Source organism: Trichoderma virens (genome assembly GCF_000170995.1).
Source record: "Trichoderma virens Gv29-8 chromosome Unknown TRIVIscaffold_2, whole genome shotgun sequence".
Lineage (NCBI taxonomy): Eukaryota > Fungi > Ascomycota > Sordariomycetes > Hypocreales > Hypocreaceae > Trichoderma > Trichoderma virens.
This window is the reverse complement of record NW_014013747.1, coordinates 1,100,474-1,119,599: the sequence shown is the minus strand read 5'-3', so window position 1 is coordinate 1,119,599 and position 19,126 is coordinate 1,100,474. Positions and strand designations below refer to the sequence as shown.

At 48.2% G+C, this 19,126-nt stretch overlaps 6 protein-coding genes across 6 annotated transcripts; 4 read left to right on the top strand and 2 right to left on the bottom strand.

Moving 5' to 3' along the window:
* Positions 1 to 433: 433 nt before the first annotated feature.
* TRIVIDRAFT_218427 (uncharacterized protein) lies at positions 434 to 1,819 on the top strand (the record flags this gene model as incomplete). The annotated part of the gene is made up of 4 exons (XM_014104996.1): positions 434 to 970; positions 1,060 to 1,104; positions 1,204 to 1,567; positions 1,641 to 1,819. The coding sequence occupies 4 exons, from the start codon at positions 434 to 436 to the stop codon at positions 1,817 to 1,819; spliced, it is 1,125 nt and encodes a 374-aa protein (XP_013960471.1).
* A 4,201-nt stretch (positions 1,820 to 6,020) lies between these two features.
* On the top strand, positions 6,021 to 6,587 carry TRIVIDRAFT_35539 (uncharacterized protein; the record flags this gene model as incomplete). Its single annotated transcript, XM_014104995.1, has 1 exon — positions 6,021 to 6,587. The coding sequence occupies one exon, from the start codon at positions 6,021 to 6,023 to the stop codon at positions 6,585 to 6,587; it is 567 nt and encodes a 188-aa protein (XP_013960470.1).
* A 254-nt stretch (positions 6,588 to 6,841) lies between these two features.
* On the bottom strand, positions 6,842 to 8,827 carry TRIVIDRAFT_73617 (uncharacterized protein; the record flags this gene model as incomplete). The annotated part of the gene is made up of 4 exons (XM_014104994.1): positions 6,842 to 7,344; positions 7,406 to 7,593; positions 7,657 to 8,474; positions 8,577 to 8,827. 4 exons carry the CDS (start codon positions 8,617 to 8,619, stop codon positions 6,957 to 6,959), a joined length of 1,437 nt encoding a protein of 478 aa, XP_013960469.1.
* A 1,040-nt stretch (positions 8,828 to 9,867) lies between these two features.
* Positions 9,868 to 11,121, bottom strand: TRIVIDRAFT_55621 (uncharacterized protein; the record flags this gene model as incomplete). Its single annotated transcript, XM_014104993.1, has 2 exons — positions 9,868 to 10,811; positions 10,884 to 11,121. The coding sequence occupies 2 exons, from the start codon at positions 11,119 to 11,121 to the stop codon at positions 9,868 to 9,870; spliced, it is 1,182 nt and encodes a 393-aa protein (XP_013960468.1).
* Positions 11,122 to 11,721: 600 nt separating this feature from the next.
* On the top strand, positions 11,722 to 12,858 carry TRIVIDRAFT_63579 (uncharacterized protein; the record flags this gene model as incomplete). Its single annotated transcript, XM_014104992.1, has 3 exons — positions 11,722 to 12,222; positions 12,299 to 12,527; positions 12,596 to 12,858. 3 exons carry the CDS (start codon positions 11,722 to 11,724, stop codon positions 12,856 to 12,858), a joined length of 993 nt encoding a protein of 330 aa, XP_013960467.1.
* A 1,454-nt stretch (positions 12,859 to 14,312) lies between these two features.
* TRIVIDRAFT_218422 (uncharacterized protein) lies at positions 14,313 to 16,029 on the top strand (the record flags this gene model as incomplete). The annotated part of the gene is made up of 3 exons (XM_014104991.1): positions 14,313 to 14,479; positions 14,548 to 15,694; positions 15,772 to 16,029. The coding sequence occupies 3 exons, from the start codon at positions 14,313 to 14,315 to the stop codon at positions 16,027 to 16,029; spliced, it is 1,572 nt and encodes a 523-aa protein (XP_013960466.1).
* Positions 16,030 to 19,126: the final 3,097 nt, after the last annotated feature.

Sequence of the window (19,126 nt, the reverse complement as noted above, 5' to 3'; positions counted from 1 at the left end):
CGGTGAATTCCCTGCAGCCAGCCGAGCGTTGACTCGAAGTTAAACAGGGGTAATAAACAAACGGACGATGCGCACAGCTTTCATCATGTCTTGGGCCGTCAAGGCAGCAATTTGGAGTGAGACCCCTTTTCCCAACCATTGATGTTGGCCTCGAACTCTCTTCTCTTTGCAAATGTTCATCTTCTATTCTACACGCAGCAATTACTCTCCTGTTATACTTGCTCGACTCCTTGTTTAGTATATCCCAGTTTGATGCTTTATTCCCGTTAACCTCATAACTAGTCCAATTTGCCGCCGTTTGCAGCTCATTTCCCAATCGATGGATCGTTCTCAAGGGCTGGGCTCGAGGCCAGGAAGCATATCCTGCGTGCCATGGTCCCCAGAAACATCAGCAATCACGTCTCACCTCCGTGATTGCTCGACTGAAGCTGCCATGGAAAGGCAAATGGGATTGAACCATCATCACCACCCTCATTTCAGTGGCTATTTCATCCAAGGCTTTAATCAAGGTGATAGGGATGTTATTGGGCAGCAACTGGTGGCCTATCCAATCCCTCGGCAACAACAGCAGCAGCAACATGCGAACTTCAACACGGTGGGTGCACCTGCAGCTCCATCACGGGGGCTTTCTTCGCACAATTGGCGGGTCCTTTGCCAAGATGGAAACGTGTTTACACGATCACCTCCGCCAACTCAGACGAGTGCTGCCCAATTCCCAGTGGCTGACAGGAGAGTGACTGCACCGGCAATCGCGGCCGGGCCTGGACCTAGCGGTGTGAACGATGGGTATGCGTACTATTTGAATCGGGGTAACGGCGAGTTGACCAGACTTGTGCCGGCTGATATGCTGCCTGCATTGAACGAAATCCCACCGAGAGAGCCTGAGCGGCGAGGAATGGTGGTTTTGCCGCCGCTGAGAGGCGTTCCGCCCAAAGGGATGGCGGACATGAGCCAGACTGTCACAGTCAAAGTAAGCAATTTCTTCCTATTTGTAAGAGAGAAAGGGAGCGAGACGCCTTCTGCAGGCGAGGAGAGCGGAGAGAAAGCTGAAACTCCCAGGCGTGCCAAATCCATGGGCCTCTGCATCCATCGGATCTCGTCCAGGTGAGTTGCGGAATATTCTCTTCTCATTCTTCTTCAATCTCTCTTTCAGTGCCCCTATAGTTTTGGTTTGTTTGAGAAGCTTATGCAGAACTCCTCTAGAACCAAATCGACCGCATCGTTGCGACCAGCCCTTCGACCCCAAAGAGGAACAAAGTATACTGCGACATGTGGATCCATGAAGGAAGATGTGCCTTCACCCAGACGGGATGCAAGTTTAAGCACGAGATGCCGTTGGATGAGGGATCGCAGAAGGCCCTGGGCCTCTTCCAAGGTCTGCCTGCTTGGTATAAGAAGCAACAAGAGGAGCTGAATCTGTGGAGGTCTCGCGAGAATTCCAGCTCGGAGACTTCGCCCACGGATTCGCCGTCCCAAAATGAGTTCGCATGGCAGAGCCATAAGATGGGAAGGGGCTCCGGGGCGGTGGATTCGCTGACCTCGATAGTGCCGGACAACAGTAATCTTGGTACGTTACGTATATACTACTTAACATCGACCTAGCTTTGACATGATGGATGCTAACTCAGGAGATTCTCTAGGTACGAACCATCCTTCTCAAATAGCGAAAAGCCGCATCGCTCAATTTGTCTGGGGTCCAATTGGGCCGCCTAATAAGCCGGCATTGGACAAGGACCCTTGGGGTAAGGGCTTGGGAAACAAAATATATGAGGGCGAGACTTCATCGAGCCTCGTTTCGGAGGGCCAGAGAGTGAGATGAAGAGGAACGGGCCATGTCAACCATTTACGTTGATGGTTTTAACTGTGCAAGACCTTTTGATTTAGATGTGATTAAAATGGTGATATCAGAAGCTACATGCTAAGAGGTGGTGCACTTTAAGAATAGGTATGTAATTGAGTCGAGGGCGTGTTCTATGATTGATTACCCATCGGTTACAGATGGTAGTAGTGGAGGAGAAACAGTATGGTGTTGGAGTAAACACTCATTAAAAACGTGGAAAGATGAAGTTCATCGACATCCCAAGATGTGTCGAATCAGGTTCGTCAGGAGGAGATATATATTGAGGGAAGTCGAATACAGATGGAGAGAAAGGACTTCATCGGTTGAATTGATTGGAAGTATTATCTATTAGTGCCAGCATGCATGGCAGATGACATGAGATAGCACGCACATATTGAAGTGTAGGGTAGAAATATCCCTTAAGAGAACGGTATTCCGTGAGAGTTTTCTCTTGAAACTAACTACAATTTCCATAATAGGAGTTAATACAATTTTTTTTAAGCACATCATCATTTGATCACCTTATGGCCCTCGGGGCCACTTGTGAATATCACCGGCCCTCTTACCAAAAAAGATCCACGCTTAGTAGGAGTACATACATGGCTCTATCCTCTTGACCATGTCGCTAGGAACCCACCAATTCACCCATGAAGATATGTACTTTCTTTTCTCTTCATTTTCGGCTTGTAAATGGGCCTTGATCAGGAGGAAACGTTCCAATATCCAGAAAAAGCTTGCATGCCCAGGTGTAATAAAAGTATAGTGTTTTCTTCAGCATAGGCGGAAGCTTCAAAAATACATATGAATAAAGGTTAAGGATATATTGCCAGCCTGGGTGCATTGAGTCGTCCGGGAAGTAGTGAAGGGTAATGACAAGAGCATCTAGATACCCAATAATTGTAAGCATGCACACCAGAGCACATGTGAAATCTAAAAGGGCGATGCCAGTTAGCGTTTACCGAACTGTAACGAACTTATGTGAAGGGGACATAGGGTGTAGAGCGTACATATAAGCACCCACATTGTGCAGCTATCCTGAAGACAGACCTTTCCCCAGAGCATGAGGATCATTCTCGATAAGATTGGCCTATCCAAGTAGAATGAAAGGGGAAAAGCAAGCGGAACCGAGCTGATAGTGATTATCACTAGCGGCTGTGGTGATCTTAACGATTTGCAATCTTGATCGGCATTCATGTGGCCCGAATACAAGAACAAATACAGTAGCCAAAGTAGGGTAAGACAAAAGAGACATAGGCTATTTTTGGGCTTGCAGTTTTCCTGGGAGATATTTCCGTATTGGCACTCGCATTTCCTGTCTTTGGTATGCCCACAGATGTCTTGGGTCGAACAGCATTGCGTTGTCAATGTTGTTGTTTTCAATGTAGATATGATCCTGTACTGAATCTGTGTCCACATTGCACTGAATAAAATGCACATTAAGATGGCCCAGCAATATTGCATAGTCGTCATAAAGGCCACAACAGCCTGCTCAAAATATTCGTGGTCGGTATGACCTAGGAGTTGCATTGGCGACCACATGCTGAGGGAAGTGGTGTTGGTGATGGAAATCATGTCGATTTATGCCTGGCACAAGTGTCAATGTAATATGATGTGTAAATGTAGGTGCTACTAAGCAAGTATATGGAATAGCAGCTGGTTGTAATTCGAATGAACACACGGTAGAGCTGAAACGCGATGAGGATGAAGCTGAAAAGAGGGGGAATGCCGTAGAAGACGTACTATATATATTTTTGGTAAACAACTCTATGGTAAACAAACAGTATTACGCATCCACAGTATTGTCTCTTTTAGCTAGAGTTTAGTTCACAAAGCTACACACATGCTGATAGTTTGTGTAAAAGAATTTTTATATTTCCATCTTTCGAACTATGTTAGTCTGCATACATGAGGATTGAAGGGCTCGGAATCGTTCATTATCATCTCAAAGCTTCTAATCCGAAGTATATCAATCAGGAGGCTTATTATATCCCGAATTAAAGCCCAGAGTGGCTGTTAGCTCAGAGAATGATCAACTGATGAATGGAAAGTGCCGATAGTACTAAAGGACTGCTATGGATACTTAGATCTGGTGGCGTTATGGCCTGAAAGTGTTTTGGGTCTAAGAGAAGATTTGAAAGCCTCAAGTAGGTACATGTAGGCTTCGAGGGCTGGTACATTCATATATGTGATAGAATGACTTGATATATACGTACAAATAATGTAACCAGTGTAATATCGAAAATAGGCGCGATGGTCGATATACACTTTGGGCCGTCTTTTCGGGGTGGCATTGGCTCGTGGTGGGACAAAGGTGGCCGCCCTAGTTGAGAGGTGTAATTTTTCGTAATATCCCCATAAACATAGGTAGGCATGATAGACAAGGTACATGATATAGTAGATAAGAGCTTTTGAACGTCCCAGGATTGGTCCTGGGGTTAAACATACGAGATTCCATCTCTACTGCTGTTACCCTTTAAGGCCGCCTCCTCTACTTCTTCCACCGCCCTTGCACTTTAACATATTGTGTGTCTCTGACTGCATGATATCAGCAATCCAAATTGTCTAGATTTGTGGCTTGCACGAGGAGGCAGCTCTGAGTTCGAGACACGGAATGTTGGATCGCCACATCTATTTTAAAGCGCTGGAAAGATCGGCCCATTAGCATCAGACTCAAGTGTTCACCTCGATGGATATATTGGTGGCTCAACATTCCTGGCAACCAAGGCGGAGAACTATCAAGAACTGTGTTGCGGCACTGAATCAATAGCTGCGGCAGAGGTTACATCTCCCTAAGAACAATGCCAAAGTGCTACCCAACAACTGACCGTAAAGTGATTGCCAGCTTATACTACTGGGTAATAAAGGTACAGTTAGTGTCACTTAACTGACTCGTGAGAGTAGCAGTGGCCTGGTGAGTCTCAATGATGATATTAAATCCGCGTGCATCTTCAGCTTAGAGGTGAAATCGCGCCCAGATGCCAAAGAAAACCTGGCTTGGTGTCGAATCTCATCTTAGCTACGAGGTTATTCGATGTAGACAGACGTGGCTCTCTTCATGCGTGGTCACGCGACGGGGATTGACGTTTACCCAACGCCCAACGCTTAAAATTGAGACAAGAGATCGATTTAATCACTTATTTATACAGTAGTTAACAATTATGATTATGTGTAAGATTTCTCGATTAGACGTGGCTACTACCACGGTGGAGTATTCCAGCTAGGCGACGAATCACTCCACCACCACCCCGGATTATTTCTCCAACACCCACACGCTGATTCGTCAATAATGGCGGTGTATTCCGCTAATGATGAGAATCTGTCATAAATCCAGAATGCAATGCTAGGGCAAACAAACTGACTGGGCGAATGGGCTGTTCCCGCCGAACCACTTACTTGCGGTAGGAGGAGCCAGATATCGACTGGCCATCTGGTCAAATTTCAACTCCAATACGCAAATCGCCAGGTAAATCTTTCGAAGCGGTACGAGAATTATGACGTCTGTAAAGCATCTTTTCATCTATTTTTTCTCTCGGGAGAAACCCTGCTTTTAACTTTAGGCTTGTTTTGTCAAATGGCTCCTTGAAGCTAGACGCAGTGCCTTCTGCTTACCAGGGTGTTTTGAAGCCCATAAATGAGCTAATAGTGCCTGTATTGTATCTTACAGGATCACTTATCTGGTATAAGCTTAATTACGCAGAGGGGACACATATGGGACTACCTGCTGAGTACATTGTCAAATTGGGTTCCATATAGCTTTGACGTAAAGTACCTATCAATGGATGTCAGCTTACATGGGAGGGATTCAAGAGCGGGCGTATGAGGCAGCTAAGCCCCGTGTGCGTCAGGTAGTACGGTTCGGATTAACCGCATTATAAAAACTTGTTTCTTTGTTTTTAATAATAATTATTAGATTATTAATGTCGTTTTCTATTATTTTTAATGTGGTTAATTTGTATTTGTAACTTAGCTTCTCGATGGGTACACTCCATTGCAATGACTCCATGTAGTCTCAACCTTATGCGTACTGTGATTACCTATCAATTGTCCACATAGGGAGCTTGATTACTAGGTACCAATAGACTTTCGCTTTGTGATGGAAGACAAAAGTGTATAAGTACTGCTGGCACGTCATTTACATTCTGACAGAAATGCCAATAGCAACTCTTCTATTATTTCCACAATGAGTTCCGGATCTGAACCACCTTCTACGGCGGCTGCTGTTGGTTTACCACCTCTGCGGCGTGTCATAACTACCCACGATGCAGATGGAAAAGCCGTCTTCAGCGAAGAGCTCTCACAGACCATTCCGCGAATTGAGATTCCCGGCATGCACTTTCACCTGGGCTACACCCTGAACCAATCCCCAGGCGTGCTGAATAATGACCAAGATCTGAAGGAGTACAAGGACCGGCTCCCACATAATGTGGCTGCGAGCATTCCCGGCGGAACCGTGCTCCGCATTGTTGATTTCCTGCCCGGAGAGGGCGCGCCAATGCACAGGACGAAAACCGTGGATTTTGGCGTGATTCTGGAAGGAGAACTGGAGTTGATTCTGGACAGTGGTGAGAGCACTGTGTTGAGGCGAGGAGACATCCTTGTTCAGCGAGGGACGATCCATGAATGGAAGAATAACAGCACTACCGAGATTGCAAGAGGATTCTTCGTGTTAGTGGACGCAGCTTTACCGACGGTGAACGGGACGCAACTGCGCGAGGAAATATCGGTAGACGAACTGAAAACTGAATAATTGGGATGAGTGGGAGTTTAGATGGCATTAGTTGAATCTGGCATCGCAAATTCTCTCATGGAGGAGCTCAGCTGGCGTTGGGGCGTGCGGCGGCCTGATATCGGCTACATATGCCGGCTTTTTACGCAATGCATATCAGCAGCTAAATCGTGCCCGGGCTTCTATCACTTAGTAAAACCCCATGAGCTCAGGACACCAGATTGTCAATCCTTGAATACCACAAACCTATCACTGGAAGCACCGTTGAGTGATTTGGTAACCCATAACTTCTCTCATTAGACATAAAACAACTTGGCCTCTTATTTCATTAATATCCATTGTTCATATCCGTATTCCTCCAACGCCGTATTTGCAGTCCAAAATGCATATTCATGTAAATTCTCTTGGTTTCTGACTTGACCCTAGATTCAGAGGCTCGTCCTCATAGCTGTCCCGTCCTCCAGGAGTGTTGCCCTTCCACGACGTAGCATTTTGAAGGCCAATCTGTGCCGATGGGGCTTCATATCCCGGAGGGGGGTCGTGGGGATACGCTGGTGCAGCGGTAACGGTTGCCGAGTAGCTGGTACTCCGCCATGGCTCTGGGTGCTGCTGCTGGTAGCTGTGGTTTAGGCCCTCGAAGCCAGAGGGACCTTGCTGACGGCGAGGCATCTGGCGCTTGGCTCCCCAGATGATGTATCCCAAGGCGCACATGACCAACACGAAGACGATTCCGAGGACGATGAGGGCGTATTTGCGATCGAGAGCAAAACCGAATCCGCTGGAAACGGTACATGTAAGTAAATGACTGCTATAGATATACGGAGAAGGGAGGGGCTTACATGTAGCCGTTGGCTGCGCCAAGAATCATGACGATTCTCCCGTTCCAGAGGTGAATCTTGCCAAACGTAGTTGGTTGCTTAGTCTTTCGCCATTTGAGATGATGCAGAACACCAGCGGCCAATTGAACGAACATGAGGAGGATAACGAGGAAACCAAGGACCTGGTGCAATGAATGGAATCCGCGAGACTAGAAAGTTGCGCATCTGTTAGTCACATCGAAAAGGGCCACAAAGGAATGAAGCATGCTTACCCGCTGATAGTTGAAGCTTGTCAAGATTCCAAAGGCGAAGCCCGCAAGGACAAGACATAGAGCAAAGGTCTGGTTGAACTTGTGAAACTTGGCCAACTTCTCTATTCTAATGAGAATGGCGCCAGTTGGAATCAGGAGCATGAAGCTAAAGACCATGAAGGCAGCATGTGCAGCGGCCTTCCAGTCGAAATTGCCTGTAGAACGGCTGTTCAGCGTCGTGCCTTCAGACACAGAGTCCTTGGTGAGGACAGGCAGATCGGCTCGGCCCTGTGTTCTCTTCATATCAATGGTGAAAGTGCCATGTTCGCTGTGCATCTTGAGATTCGCATCCACCTCGTCGTCGCTGAAGCTCTCCTTGCCTCCCAGAGCGTAAATGGCTTGCTGGTTTGGAGACGAGACATCGATGTAGCCTTTGGAAGTGCCGCCGGATGGCCAGCTTCGACAGTGCTCATGGCAGACGGCATTGAAGGTCATGAAGCCATCCTGAACGCCAGTGCCGTCAAGAACTTCAAATTTAAGGTCGGGGTAGTATTTGGGCTCGTAGTTGCCATATGCCAGACGAGGGGAGAAGGTAACGTTGTCGTGATTATTCTTGCTGCGGTAGAGAATGAGGAACAGGGCGCCAGGCATGTCGTCACTGCCGAGGCCGACGGCGCCCCAAGAGCGATCTGTAGAGACGCGTAGGCTGAAGTAAATGTCTGTATTGCCGTTGTCGGGAACGGTGAAGGCGAAGGCGAGGGTGCCATCGGGAGAGATGAAGGTCGACTGGCCGGTGGGGTTGGCGGCATCATCAGCAAGGGCCGACGCTGCGATGGTCGCTGTGCGACAAGAGACGAGATGCTGTCAGCGACTTGATCTGGATGGATCTGATTTGATTCAAGGAGGGGATGGCGATGTAGCAGCAAATGGAAACCACTTACCAGCTGCCGTCAACGCGGCGCGCCACAAATTTCTGAACAGCATTTTGATGTTGTTGCCGGGGAGATTTGGATTTGGTCTACCGCAGCGATGGAGACCGAGCCCGCAACAGAGCAGGATAAGAATGGAGAGAGAGAGTCCGAGCCGCAGATAACGAATGGGTTGCAGCTCTGCAGCGCTCCAGCCTCTGACAACGTGGTATCGCCACCAGTGCGATTGGGGGGGAAACGGATGTTGTTTTGGGGAGTTTTTTGGACGGATTTGGTGTCTTGGTGGTGGTGCCTGTATAAAGGTACTATTACTATGCAGATAGTCTTAGCACCTCCATTCAGCTGCCTCGCACCACTGGGCTGAGGCTCAACTACCCAGACAGTACAAGTGAATTGGTGCTGTTAATGCATGAGCTGCAGGTACGTGGTCTGTACCGTATCCTCTCTGTGCCGCTTCGATTTCAGCCCCAAGATCCCTGGCTTCTTAGCCCGCGCGGCGTCGCATCCATTTAATTTCACATGCATTGGCGGTTGACGTTAATTCACACCGTCGCAGAGTCGATCGATGCATAATGAGCGATACTCGCTGATTGTTTGCGCATGTGTCATCTTTGATGCCTTGTGGACGTTTCACTCTCGTCTCGTTGCAACTCGAGTTCCCGTCTGCTTTCCCAAGTACTCGTACGACTTCAATAACACTGCATTCCCGTGTCGATTCGATCATGGAGATCCGTCGCGAACTCCAGTTTAGCTCAAGCACAGACTTGCGGAGGTGTTTATTTACGAGGGTTATCGACCCACGATTGGCCCCTGCCCTGCCGCGCGATGCCTCAAAAGGCAACGATTATGGTTTTCATTAATGCTTTGGCGTCACATGCAAGGAGACGATGTGAGTTGGTGGAGTCGCGAAAAATTGCCCAGCCAATGCCGAGCAGCGGCTTTACAGCTTACGCGGAATCACTATCCCTCGCGATCGAAGGAGAGCGGCAGATGAGTAGTGAGTACGAGTAGTCTTCTGTCTTGCATATTGAGGCAAGGAGAGAGGATCCATGAATTGTGATACTAGTATACTGCATATCAGGTTGTATCTACCTATGTTATGATGCAAGCCCTCATCGTATTCTTGAAGCTTGAAGATGAATCTACCAAACGCCAGCTCCTAGGTAAACAACGGCTAAAAGGTTCAACATTGTGCAATTAATCTTTATCGCAGTACCTTTGCAGCAAATTCCACAAAAAAAAAAAATGTCAGAAGCAAGAGTGAAATCAAATAAAGACAAAAAATAGCATCCGTCATGATCATTCATATCTTCTCATTGCACCACCGTTCAAACCGTTCGAGCCCATACGACACAATCATCGTAGCGTGACAAAACTCGTCCACATCCGATGCTCGGGCGCTGGAAAACAATTGCTCCCCATCGACGCAACGAATAGTGTTCACGGGGTTTGATTGATAATGATTCATCCAAGCGAATGCTGATGGCGCGTCCCATAGACCTGCGCCGCATGAGACTATGATACCGCCAGGGCAGGGAGCCCAGCCTTGCTTGAGTGTCATGTACACGGCTTCTGTGAGCGTCGCGGCCAAGTACGTGCGTCGAATTGACTCGGAGAATATCCAAGCCTGCCATGTACACGAGAGGGAGCCATCTGTCCGTAGCTGCGTACCGACTGGATCGGGATTTGAGCGATTGACCAGATCCTTATGATGGTTAGCAGTCAGGCCAAGCCCGGCGCTCTGCCAAAGCTGTCGAGCCCAGAGAGCAAGAGTATCAATGTTTTTCTCAGCTTGTGCACGAGCGCGAATGTCGCCGTCGAAGAGGCGAATGATTTTGTAAATCAGGAGGGCCTGTGTCCTTGCAAGATGACATGCGGGGTCAAGCATGACAACGCCAAAATCGCCCACGTTGTCGGGATTCTGCCCTCCCACCAGATTGTTGACGCGGGTTTCGATAATGCGAAGCACCATCTTCTCCGTCGCAGGCGTCTTGGAGTGATATGATGACAGGGCGGTAAATGCATCCTGGACACTTTCGGGAAGATGGATCCTCCAAAGCTGGGAATGGATAAAGGGACAGCGGCCTTCGGTAGTCCATTGCTTCAGCCACACCTGAAGCTGGCCAATAAAGTACGTGAGAGCCTCATCGCTAAAGTAGATTTGCGAAGGGATGGGCCCCGTCTTGTGGTCGATGGTCCATGATGAAGGAGACAGAAACCACGGATTCTGCAAAGCATCTGCCGTCCCTGGGGCTACGGAACGCGCGATGTCGGTGTTGGCAGCGTGGATCTGCGGGTGCTCAAGGTCCAGATTCTCACCGAGCTGAGACGGCGGAGTTGGCAGCGGATTCCCGTCCGAGGGCGTAGGGATTACGGAGACAGCGCCGTCCTGTGAGAAGACGAGATCGTACGGGGGTGCGATGCGCGGAGCAGGATAGCGACAGACAATGTGCTTGTCCTTGCAGCGATGGCACGAGGGCGTCTGCTTGCTGCACTTGCGCTTTGCCTTTGTGCACGGGATGCAGGCTAATCGCTTCGGCGGGGCGGAATCCGTCATGACGGGTTTTTGTTCGCAGGCGTTGGGATTAGATGAGATGCGAGGGCCCAAGAATCGCCAGTCGGATCGGGGTTTGCAGTCTCACAAGCTCTTATTCTGTTCTCCGGAACGGCCATTTGTCATTTGCTCAGCCCGCTCGGCGGGTTTCCTTCCGCCGGGTGGAGCCAGGCTCCGGGCTGAGACGGGCGTTGATAGGCGAGGCCGGCGGCAACTTTTCCACCGCTGCACGGGGGCTGTATAAGGCCATGGCCACGCCCCCCGATTAGCTGGTTTCGATGAGAGGAAGCCGAAACGGGCAATTGTGGATGACTGGTGCGTGAAATGACTTGATTAATAAAGTGTTTGCTTTCCAATACTCCGCTGCTTTGGTTGCGGACTTGGAAGAAGGATGGAGAAGGAAAGGGAGAAACGCCGCTCATGGCTTGAGGCAGCAGGGTGAATGGCGAGGATGCAGCTCCGTCGTTGTTACGAGTATAAGAGGACGAAGGGGAACCAAAAGATGGCGCCATTCCATATCATCACCATCATTCAACAGTCTCAACCGTTTTACAGCTAAAGCATAACCACCAAAAACCACTACTTCGACTTTCGTCTGCAGCCATGTCTCTCCCAGCCCTCAAAGAGTACCGCCGAAAGCCCTATGAGGCCACCTCCCCCTCGCGACCAGAACTCAACCAGTCTGGCAAAACCATCGTTGTCACCGGAGGCAACAGTGGCATCGGATATGCCATCGCTCGCAACTTCATCAAGGCTTCCGCCAAGCGAGTCATCATCTTGGGTCGCCGCCCCGACGTCGTAAAGTCTGCTGCCGACAAGCTAGCTCAGGAGGCAAAGGAGTTTGGCTCCTCCACACTGGCCGAGGGCAGAGTCTGCGATATTGCAAGCCTCGAGTCGACCGAAGCGCTCTGGTCGGGTTTCGAGAAGGAGGGCATTGTCATCGACGTCCTGGTTCTCAATGCTGCAGCACACGGAAACGTTGCCCCTATTCTCAAGAATGGCCTTCGCAACGTTTGGGCCGATTTTGAGGCCAATGTGCGCTCTTCGCTAGACTTTACGGAGAGATTTTATAACCAGAAGGGCAAGGGCGCAGATTCGCGCAAGGTTAGTTTGAGCTTTCATCTTCTTTGCAATTCTGGAAAGGGTCAAGAGAAAGAGATATTAATCGATACTACCACAGTTCTTGGTGAATATCTCTTCCATCGTCAGCTACATGTGGGCTTCAATGGCCCCCGAGCGTCCAAGTTACGGCTTGACCAAGAACGCTGGCACTACCTTGGTTCAGCAGATCGCCAAGGATACCGATGTCAACGATATGCAAATCGTGAGCTTCCACCCTGGAGGTGTTCTCACGGATATGGCTCGCAGCGCTGGTGTCAGCGAGGACAGTGGCATCCCTTTTGATGATGGTATGGTTCTAAATTCCCCTTTCTCGCAATCTACCTCCTGAGATGAGAATACTAACACCGATGTACAGAGAATCTTCCGGGTCAAATGGCCGTCTGGGCGGCCAGCCGAGAGGCCGAGTTTCTGCACGGTCGATTTGTTTGGGCCAACTGGGATGTTGATGAGGTCAAGGCCGTTCTGGGCAAGCAGATTGCTGAAGATTCGAACTTCTTGAAGGTCGGAGTCGAGGGATTGTCCGAGAACCTCCCCAATCCCATGATTCCTCCTGAGATGCTTGAGAAGATTATGAAGTTCCAGCAAGATCTCCAGGCAAAGCTTGCTGCACAGAAATAAGGAGAATATGAGGAGAAATCACTATACAAATGGAATTTTTGTACAATATTGCAATTCATTATAGCTTTTACGTCAAGTAAATCATATCGCAACACTTTCTTCGATATTGTAAAATACTATCTACGTAAATAAGATATAGGGTAAGAAGCCAAGGTACTCAATTCCCTCCAGCAGGCTGTGTGTATATCACCAATCCCGGTACTCCGTACATACAGGTAGGTACTCTTCATAGTCGAAATATTTACATGTGATTTATTCTTCCAATGATGTAAACTACGATACTACCCCCCTTCCCTTCTTATCACACCACGTTGTATTACCTGTACTTCAAGACAAATTATCGTGATAAAATTCTCTTCATTGTTTTCGACTACTGGCATCAACATACATTCCGCACAATTCTATCCTTGAAATAGTGTAATACGGCGTCCCACTGATCAAATATTGCACTAGTGAATGCAGATATATCACCTCCAACATCATCCCCACTGCAGTCAACAAAGGGCAATAAATCACATTACACATAACCCTTTGGAATCGATCCATCAAGCTTGGCAGATGAACTATACTAGTCTCGTAATTTTTAGCTTCTGTTAGAGGTGAACTACCGGCACTATCACTTGGGACGCCTCTATTCGGAACTTTTTTTTACGCGTTGGACCAACAGCTTCAGCCTGTTGATCGGCAAATCGGCGTATAAGGAGTAATCAGGAACGCTGTCCCCTTTAGATAGAATGGAGTCGGCGTCTTGCTTTGGACGGTGTTGGCCGGACTAGTTTGAGCGATCATCGCTTGTTGGGTTGGGTCCAACGCTCTTCGATGGGAGGGGGGGGGGGGGGTGGAGAATATGCTGTAGAGTATCTTCTCTAGGATTGGAAAAAACGATTAAAATAATACTTTGAGATACAATATTACTAAGAATAACACTGAGTTTTAATATAATTTTACTCTTAGACTGTCAGGGTTGTCAATAAAGCCCAGAATTCGACACAAAGTTACAATTTTGTTCACGGAATACTACTCCACAAATCATGGAAGAAAGTATTGCTTCCCGCCATTCAAAAATTTTCAGGATAGCTATCCCTTAGTATCGTTATGCTTGAATATGTAAAGAATGTGTCGATCGGACATGTCGTGCCTGGCCTTCTCGATGAGCGTTGGCTACCACATTCCGCATATATACAGGCTAAAGGAGAAAACTTTAGTTGCCAGGGCATGAGAAGACTGCTTTTCGACGCGAAAAGCACGAAAAATCCGGTGACAGACTTGATAGAAATCCAACGCGACTCGGGAGTGATTATGGGCATGGATATGGCGTCGTGTCAGGCTCATACGTATATAAACCCGATAGCGATGACACTTCATGCTTTCTCATCAGCAAGCATCAACCCAATCTTAGCTTGGAACATTCTTTTGTATGATCATCTCATCTGTCATTATCATCACTGTCGAGAATGAAGAGCTGGCTCAGTGTTCGGTCTGCGGCCATCTTGGGCGCAGGCTTCTTTCTGCCGCCTGCTAGTGCAAGAGAAGTCGAATGTCCTAATCCTGCGGAGATTGTCATCCATGAACCTGCAGAACTCATTTGCTGCGGATCTACTATGTCAACTACCTATACTCGGTAATCTTCTGTCTATACTATGATTGAGCGTACAGGCTTCAAGGGAATGTGACTGACAGATTGTGTAGAATTACTACAGAGTGTTCGGGTATTCCTGCTTATGTTACACCTGGAGTCCCAATCCCTGAGGCAGAATGTGTGACTACTACTCAGCCTTGGACTGGGACTGTGACTGAGACGATTACAATTCATGCTAGTGGTAGGGCTCCAGGCACGAAAATTATAAAAGTCCCTGGAGGAAACCCAGACTGTATTACAACTACTATTGGCTGGACTGGCACTGTGACGGAAACAGTTACAATTCCTGCTTACGGCAAGGGCCCAAGCACAATAATCGTCAAGACTCCTTGTGAACATCCCGACTATATTACCAAAACTGTTCCTTGGACCGGAGCTGTCACCGCTACGGCTACAGTTCCCCCTTACCATGACAAGCCTGGTGAGATCATTATCAAGACTCCCCATGCCCATGGCCCTCTCTATGTTACCAAAACTCTTCCTTGGACGGGAAGCATGACAGTCACCTACACGGAGCCTCCCAGAGGAACCAATCCTGGAACAGTCATCGTCAGGACGCCCCAGAAGTATGTAACCGAGGTAATTCCCTGGAGTGGAAGTATTACGCATACCCGTACTATAGCGCCCTCTGGAACTCATCCTGGTACTATAATCATTGAGACACCTACTATATTCAGCCATGGGACGAAACCGACATCGTTGTCAAAGTCGGCTACATCATCCAAGCCAACCACGTCGTATGGAACAGCATTTGGGAGGCCCACCGATTCTCATGGGACACATACGTCGACAACACTGAAGCCCACCACTTCTTCGAAACTGAATACATCTGAGAAGCCAACATCATCTGGGCATATCTCATCTCACGGGACCACTACCTCGCACAGCAGTGGTTCGTCCCATGCCACCACATCGTCCCATGGATCTTTATCATCTCACGGAACTTCATCATCCCATGGTTCTACCTCTTCTCATGGTTCAACTTCAACTCATGGAACTTCGTCTCCTGAGACAGCATCATCTCATGGTACTTCATCCTCACATGGATCTACTAGCTCGCACGGCTCTGTTACCTTATATGGCTCTACGTCGTCTCATGGGTCAACTTCAACCTCATCTCATGAGACTGCATCTTCTCATAGATCTGCAAGTTCTCAGGTCTCCACTACTGCCTCACATGGAACAACTACATCCCATGTAACCGCATCTTCGTCGCATGGAACCACGTCGACACATGGATCATCTTCGGCACATGGAACAGCCTCAGAACATAGTTCAACCTCAGTGCATGGAACAGACTCAACTCACAGTTCAACCTCAACCCATGGTTCAACCTCAACCCATGGTTCAACCTCAACCCATGGTTCAACCTCAACCCATGGTTCAACCTCAACCCATGGTTCAACCTCAACCCATGGTTCAACCTCAACCCATGGTTCAACCTCAACCCATGGTTCAACCTCAACTCATACAACCGTATCATCGCATGGAACGTCGTCATCCTCATTACATGGATCTACAACCTCGCATGATACTGCTTCTACCCATTCGACCACATCATCGCATCCATCGACATCGTCTCATGGTACCTCAACACATGGAACTTCGTCGTCGCATGTAACATCCTCATCGCATGGAACCTCGTCGACGCACAAATCTTCTTCACATAGTTCTACGACCTCACATGGAACAACCACATCCCATGGTTCAACCTCAACGCATGGAGCTTCGTCATCTCATGGAACCACGTCGACGCATGAGTCCTCATCACACAGCTCTACACATGGAACATCTACGTCTCATGGTTCAGTCTCAGCACAGGGAACTTCATCATCACACGGAACCACATCGACCCATGGGTCTTCATCACATGGTTCAACCACCTCGCATGGCTCTACTTCACATGGCTCTACTACCTCCCATGGAACAACTACGTCCCGTAATCCAACCTCAACTCACGGAACTACATCTCACGAGACCACATCGTCCCATGGTACTTTGTCATCTCACGGATCTACGTCTTCACACCAAACCTCATCATCCCATGAATCAACTGTAACCCATAGTAGTACATCATCCCACGGGAGCACTTCATCTCATGGATCTACTTCCCACAGCACCGGCTCGTCATCTCATGCAGCAACAACTTCTCACGGATCAACGAGTTCTCATGAAACAACTACATCACATGGGTCTACATCCTCCCATGGAACAGCCTCATCGCATGGATCTACTTCGACACATGAGACAAATACATCGCATAGTACATCACACGCATCTACATCATCGCATGCAGCTACCACCTCATCTCACGGAAACACTTCGTCTCATGAAACCACTATATCGCATGTATCCACATCGACCCCAACATCTCATGGGACATCATCTCACGGGTCAAACAGCTCACACGGCACCTCTACATCTCATGAAACTTCATCTCATCCAACTACTACATCCAAGCAAACCTCATCACATGGCACTACCTCATCCCATTCAACCTCTTCGGCCCATGGGACGACTAGCTCTCACGAAACAACATCATCACACTCGACCACTTCGTCCCATAGTACTGCTTCATCGCATGAGGGTAGTTCATCAAAACCAACATCCTCTCACTCTACAACCTCGTCTCATACAGCCAACTCGTCTCATGGAACCACTAGTTCCCACGGAACTACATCACACTCAACCACTTCATCCCACACAACGTCTCACGGAGGTACCTCATCGCATGAGACTAGTTCATCAAAACCAACTTCCTCTCACTCTACAACCTCGTCTCATACAGAGACTTCATCTCACGGGACATCCACACATGGAGCAACCACGTCTCACGGAACTACATCTCACGACGCTACTTCATCTAAGCCAACGTCTTCCCACTCCACAACCTCGACTCATGTGACAACTTCTTCTCATGGAACAACCACCACACGCTCTACCGCTTCCTCTCATCCCACCGCGTCCTCCCACTCCACCGCATCTTCTCACTCCGCCACATCTTCCCATAGTCCTACTAAGTCCCACAGCACCACATCAAAGCCAACGACGACGCCATAATCCTCCGATTACTTAGAATGACTAATTCCTATTGTGCGGCTTCGTGAAAGGTCCAAATCTTCTCTGGTTTTGGCTCCGATAATGCATTCGCAGAGATCTTACAATCCAGAACTCTTACCAGAATCTTTCCTTCTAGCTATTTGCAGTAGTGTAAGATTCTTCAAAGGGTGGATTTTGCTGCAGATTGGTATTATTCGTATCCTAATTTTAGGGTAATGGTGTTTTCTTGCAACCAAGCTGGAGGTCACTATCACACCGGGCGGCCAAGCGTTCGATGGCGTGTCAGATGTTAAAAGAGATAGCAAGCTAAGCTAGAAGTTGTTTCGTGGGGCTCTTTGAGGATGAGATGGAGTGTTTCCCCGTGTTTGTTGACTCTCTGGGATTCTTATCTGAGGTTTTTGTACTACATTGATACCACTCATAAAATGAAAAAAAAAAGGCAGTTGTTTTCTAATGTCAATAATCTGTTTCTTCATGAAATCTAGCACCGAAACAATCTTAATCACATAAGTGAACATAGTATCGCTTTCATTCGCCTGATCTACATCGATTGCTACCCCCTTATAAGCACTAATTCTATGCTTCTGAGTCCGAATCTGTTGATCCTGAAGATTCTGACGACGCGTCATCATCTGGTGTGTCATCGGGTGTGTCTTCAAACTCTGGACCTTCTTCCTCGTAAGTGTGATCGGCAGGATGCACCAGATCTCTATGCGAATAACATTTCCAACACAAATCAAAATCGGTGCACTTGTTGCAGTGATAGGCAAAGCCATAAATACTCTGTATAACTCCATTAGTGAAATTGAACCTTGCCACTCACGGATCTGGAGGATGGAAGCATGATTAAGGACGCCATTAATGAAAACAGAAGTACTTACGCATCGGCAGGTATCGCATGTTGCTGTCCGACGGTTTCCTTTTTTGGACTTGTCTTCTTCGGACTCTTCCTGTGATCCAGATTTCTTTTCCTCATTGTCTTTTTCATCTGCAGAAACAAGGCCATTCTTCAGCAGCTCAATCACTTCTTCATCTGCACCAGAGAATCTAGCCACCTTCAATGGTGTCCACTTCTGCCCCCCAACGGAGACTTGGACAGAACGATTGGCACCATTCTCAAGCAAAAGCTTTATCACCTTTACCAATTCTTGCGGCTCGCCTGCGTGTTCTTGATCTAGCCAGTTGTTGGGACCACGAGCCGCCCAGCATAGAGGGGTCCAGCCGTCGATATCCGGCTCGTCGATCGCTTTTTTGTTGGGCAAGAGGGATATTATCTTTTCAACAACCTGGAATCTTCCGGGCTGTGCTGCCCAGTGTAATGCGGTTCGGCCCATACCGTCTCGTACGGCGATGTCGCCCCCTGCCTCGAGGATCGCGTCAAAGTTGTCGATGCCATGGAAAGCAGCAGCATGAATAGGCAAGCGACCCATAGGATCTAGAACATTGACAATTGCTCCTTTGTCTAAGAGTGTTTTGATTGTGACTGGAGTTGCAGCATAAGCGGCCGCGTGGAGAGCAGTACCAACAAAGCCACCCTCTAATGTCACATCCGCTCCATGATCAAGAAGA